Raw genomic sequence first — 4,786 nt, 5'->3', positions numbered from 1 at the left:
AAAGAGCGAGGGCTGCCAGCACGAGAGCCGCCCCACCAGAGGCTCTCTCCCGAAGCCAGCTGAAGCCAGCTGCGTTCTGCCCCCGGGGACTCCACACACAAGGCCTGAACCCCGGCGGAGGATGGGACCATTTTAAAGCCCCACGCCACCTTTCCACACGTATTCTGGGGAGCTGAGCAACAGATGGAAAGACATTGTATCCACCTGGTGCTGGCAGTCCATGCGATTAAATGCCGGTGGGGCAGCCTGGCCTGGGGCGAGCAGGAGGCAGAGGCCCCAACACCCCCTCGAAGTCCAGCAGGGGTGGCAGCCCCAACTCACCTGTGCTTGCTGTACTTTCCATTCCCACGAGCACACTGCCCCCCTCACCCCCGCTCCGACTGCTCTGTGCTGAGGCTGCCTTTCGCTGTCTTGTTCTGCAAGGCGGGGAGAGGGCACGGGAGGGGAGGCTGACGCCGGCAAAGCCAAGGAGACAGGACAGGAGGGACAGAGAACGAGCGTGGGGGTCAGGGCAGGCGGAGGTGAGGAGAGGAACGCACATGGAAAAGGAAAGAAAAAGCAGAGTCAGTGCTGAGTGACAAACAGGAGATACTCAGACAGGGTCTTCTGAAGTAAACTGTGACCATTAACAAAGGGAAGTTTTTAAAAATAAAAACATGTAAATTAAGTAAAAAATGGGAGAGAAAATTGTAAAATCCTATGATCCATATTGGAAAATAATTGTTAAAGAAAAGCGTAAGTAAGCATCTTTCAGAAGCATTTTGAGGGCAGACCTGTCAGGGCGACCTCTTTCTAGTACTTTCTGGCCCCACATAGAGACTGACGACCGTGAGCAACAGTGGCCACCAGGGGTCAGTGTGACCTCAGCCGGAGGAGAGCTGCCGCTGCCGGGGCTGCCGGGGCTGCAGGGGCTGCAGGGGCTGCCGGGGCTGCAGGGGCTGCCGGGGCTGCCGGGGCTGCAGGGGCTGCAGGGGCTGCCGGGGCTGCAGGGGCTGCCGGGCGGCGCGCCTCCACCACCCCAGTCCTTCCCTGGGGTTCCTTTCTCCACGCCCTCCTGTCTCCACACACGCACGTGGTGTCTTGGAAACAGGCCATTCACACACCCCGCCGCCCCCATCTTCGTTCCTTTCCTAAATTTAAGAGGTGACCGAGAGACCACCTCCTCAATCAGCTGCAGGCACCACTGGCTGCTTCGGCTCAAGTAAAGCCTGGAGGAGACTGTGAGTTTCCCCAAAAGCCTGGAGTCAACTCTCTTTAGTCTGGGAAGACACCTCTGCTTATGTACCTAGACCTACAACCAATCTCACCTCACGCCAACCTGTGATCTGGGGCTCCACTCAACTGCGGGGGAAACCAGGAGTTTTGTGTGTTTCTCTTCCAATTTCTCTTGACAAACATCTTTCTCCCCAGTTGCGCCACCCCATGGGTGCCAAGCCCACGCCACGGGGCTCCCTCCCATTTGCATCTCGGCCCTCCCGGGGCCAGGAGTGCTTGGCAGCCCTGGCCCTGGTGGTGTGGCCGTGACCCTGCAATGTCTGGTCTCCAGGTCTTTCAGGAGGAGCCCCGCTGCCACCCCCAAGTCCTGCGGGGAGGGGAGCACAGGCTCTGCAGGCTCTGACTCACCTTGTGCTTGGGGCACCTCACCGAGAAGTTCTCCTCATGGAGCAAACAATCTGCAAGACAGAAGGGGACAGTCAGGAGGAGCCTGGCATGTGGCACAGCCTGAGGGGCATGGGGCCACGCTGGCCAGGACAGACAGGGTCACACATGGAGATAAGAGGTCTCCACACTATGATTTCTAATAGGAAAACATGCAAGACACCCCCAAATAAGCTATGGCACCTCAACATGGTGGAATGTCAGTCCAACATTAAACGTTTCAGAATACTGAACACGATGTAAATTGCTCAAAAAACCAGGATACATAAATGTACAAGTACAATCCCAATTTTTCCAAAATATTTTACATGCATAAAAAGGGACAAAGGAATTCTACCAAAATATGACAGTGATTCTCTTTGGATAGTAAGATTATAGGTGACTTTAATTTTCTTTATTTTTTCTGTATTTCCATGGTCATATCCTATTATCCTAATCATCAGAAACAATCTCCAATAAATGTTATTTTTAAAATTCCTTATCTTAGGCTAAGGCCATTCTACAGGCCCACGCCAAAGCTTCCTTGTGAAACCACTTTGAATCTGGAGGCATCTTTTCTCCTCTGTGGAGAGTCACAGGTCAGAGACAGCAAGGAGGCCAGGCCCGTGAGCCCCGCTGCCACCCTTGCCCCACACACAACCCATGGACACACTGCAGAAGGTCCATAATCCCTACTAAATTCTTCAGAGAAATGTGAAATCCCACAAGGGGGTGATTAATCCTTGGAGGAAAATCACTCATTCCAACTGTTAACACGGTGGTGACACATCCTCCATGACGGCAAGGACGCGCACCTGCTTCCAGGGGCGTTGTGGTCTGTGGCACAAGCGTCGTAATGAGCTCACTCTGCACACCACAGCTCCCGAAGACCAACAGCCAGGTCGCTGGTGCGAGACGCAGTGGCAGAATGTTAATAAATATTGATCACACATTCTCAGAGAGCTCCCAGGCACCAAGCCTGGAGGCGGCCGTGGTACTTAGCCTTGTTAAATTTACAATTTAACTCAGGTTTAAAGTGAGGTCCAGATTAGCGGCCTGTGTACCCACAGATTTCAAGTGAAACAGTAGTAAGCAAGGGAGCACACAAATGGAAACTTTTGAGGTCCTCTATAATCTTCAATAGATAAAGACCCTTTCATAATTCGGCTAAGCCACCTCCCCTTCTGGAGTCCTAGAATCTCTAGGGTCAGACGGGTTTAGTCTTCACAGTTCCCGGGGCAAGCCTGGGGCAAGCCTGGGGCACGAGAAACAGCAAGTCCTGCTAACCTTCGCATCCCTATCCCTTCCCCCGTCCAAGCAAACAGCGCGGCAGTAAATGAAATGTGTTAATTTAAAACCCACAAGTGCATGGTGTGACCGAGGCTCCTGCTGCTCCAATCTGCCAGAGAGCTCACGAACAGCAGGAGACGGACAGCTGGAGCTCCAGGGAAGCACCTTCTCCTTACCTGGGCTGTGGCAGCAGCGCATGCTGGCAGAGTCTATAGTTTGGGCCAAAGAGAAACAGCACAGGCCACGGCGGGGGAAAGGCTACCCTTACACCACAGGGGTTTACAGAAATAAGGAGGGGGGCCGTGTTAGCTGGAAAAGATGCCATCAGAAAGGTAGAGGTGGCTCAGGTCCCCTCACTGCCACGAAACAGTGACCAGCTGTGATGGACCATTGGTAAAACATGCTTAAAGTTAGGAAACATGTTCCCTCAAAGTTAAAAAGAAGAAATAAAACAATGTAAGTAAACACTAAAGGCAACTTGGAACTAATGCCAGGTACTTCTGGGAATGGAAGTCTCTGAAATGAATCTACGAGACGGGGTGCACCTTTTGGCTAGGCCTCCCGAACAGGCAGCGGCTGTCCCCATTCTCGTCATGTCCACCGGCCATCAGGAACTGCACTTCCTGTTCCTGGCAGGGTGAGGACCACAGCTGGAGGGCTTAGACACCTGCAAGGGGCCGGGGAGCCTCTCCTGGGCTGCCTCCAGCCAGGCTCTGCTGGGGAAGAGCCAAAAGTGGCAGGAAGTGCAGTAAAAGCTCTCCTGAGGGCTCTGGACAAGCGCCTGGCCCCACACTGCCGGCCCGCCAGCCTCTAGTTTGATTCCTTTAAGCCCCTGGCAACATCCCGCACTGTGCAGGGGGCCTGGTCAGCACTTCCCCACAGTGAGGTCAGAGTCAATGGCTGGATCATCACGCGGGCTGGAAGAGACTCACCAGGTTGTTTAGTCGGCAGGGTGGCCTCCAGACACAAACATCAGCCCCCCCAGGACAGTGTTCCACTCTGAGTCCTCTCTTTAGGCTTAAAGGCAGAGGACTCTGCTGAGCCCCTCATAACAAGCTATGTGGAGCTTCAGATACCCACATGCGCCTATATATATCCCATGCTGAGGATGGAGAGCCCGGGAAGGGAGAAAACGAAAGGATGTCTAGCGTCCTTTGGATCTGCCAGGCCCCGACAGTCTCCAACTCAGCTACAATCTCCTCAGAGCTTACGCTTAGTACTCATAATGGCAAAATCCAGGCTGGGACTCAGGGACCCACCAGCTTCACCCCACCTCGCTGAGAGGCAGCCTCAGCTCCTGGGGCCGAAGGAGGGGAATAAGAAGGCAGGAGCAAGGCCCCGTGATGCAGAGAGCTCCTCTCCAGGGAGAGGCCAGACCACCAGTTCTTTCGTAGGACCCATCTGGGGCTCTGAACCCACTGCCGCAAGATCAGTCAGCAGCGGAGAGAGCAGCTTTAAAATGCTGCTGGAAGGGTGGCTACAGAAGTGAAATTCCCAGCTGTGCTTCCTCATGAGGGTAAAAGAAAAAGCCCCTCTAGGCAAGATTCTATATGCACAGTGGGATTATAAATGAGCTACCACAGCTCTTTTTTCCTTTGGTATTAATTGTTGTGGCTTATTGCATTAAATACATTAAATCTTTTTTTTTAAACAGCGCTCATGTTCTTATTACTGCATGCTCCCACCTGGAGACAAATCCTATGCCTGTGACATAACAAGCAGCACAACGGAGCAAACTGTGATGTCACAAATGTGCAATCACTATTAGGAAGGGGAAACGCTGCAGGAGCCACAGATCCTCATGTTTCCATGGAGATGTCCCTGGTGATAAAAGTTTTCCCTTCGTTACGAACCGCTC

At 53.2% G+C, this 4,786-nt stretch overlaps 1 protein-coding gene across 1 annotated transcript in view; it reads right to left on the bottom strand.

The window, feature by feature from the left end:
* Positions 1-365: 365 nt before the first annotated feature.
* TCF20 (transcription factor 20) overlaps positions 366-4,786 on the bottom strand; it is a 46,588-nt gene continuing 42,167 nt past the window's right edge. Inside the window, exons 3-4 of the mRNA XM_007453951.1 lie at positions 1,624-1,673; positions 366-449 (exon numbers count right to left, since the gene is read on the bottom strand). Of these exons, the coding sequence (XP_007454013.1) occupies positions 366-449; positions 1,624-1,673 (134 nt within the window). The remainder of the gene's footprint in view (positions 450-1,623; positions 1,674-4,786) is intronic.

The sequence above is a fragment of the Lipotes vexillifer genome, unplaced genomic scaffold, assembly GCF_000442215.2.
Source record: "Lipotes vexillifer unplaced genomic scaffold, Lipotes_vexillifer_v1.1 scaffold382, whole genome shotgun sequence".
Classification (NCBI taxonomy): Eukaryota; Metazoa; Chordata; class Mammalia; order Artiodactyla; family Lipotidae; genus Lipotes; species Lipotes vexillifer.
This window is presented reverse-complemented; position numbering and strand designations above follow the sequence as displayed.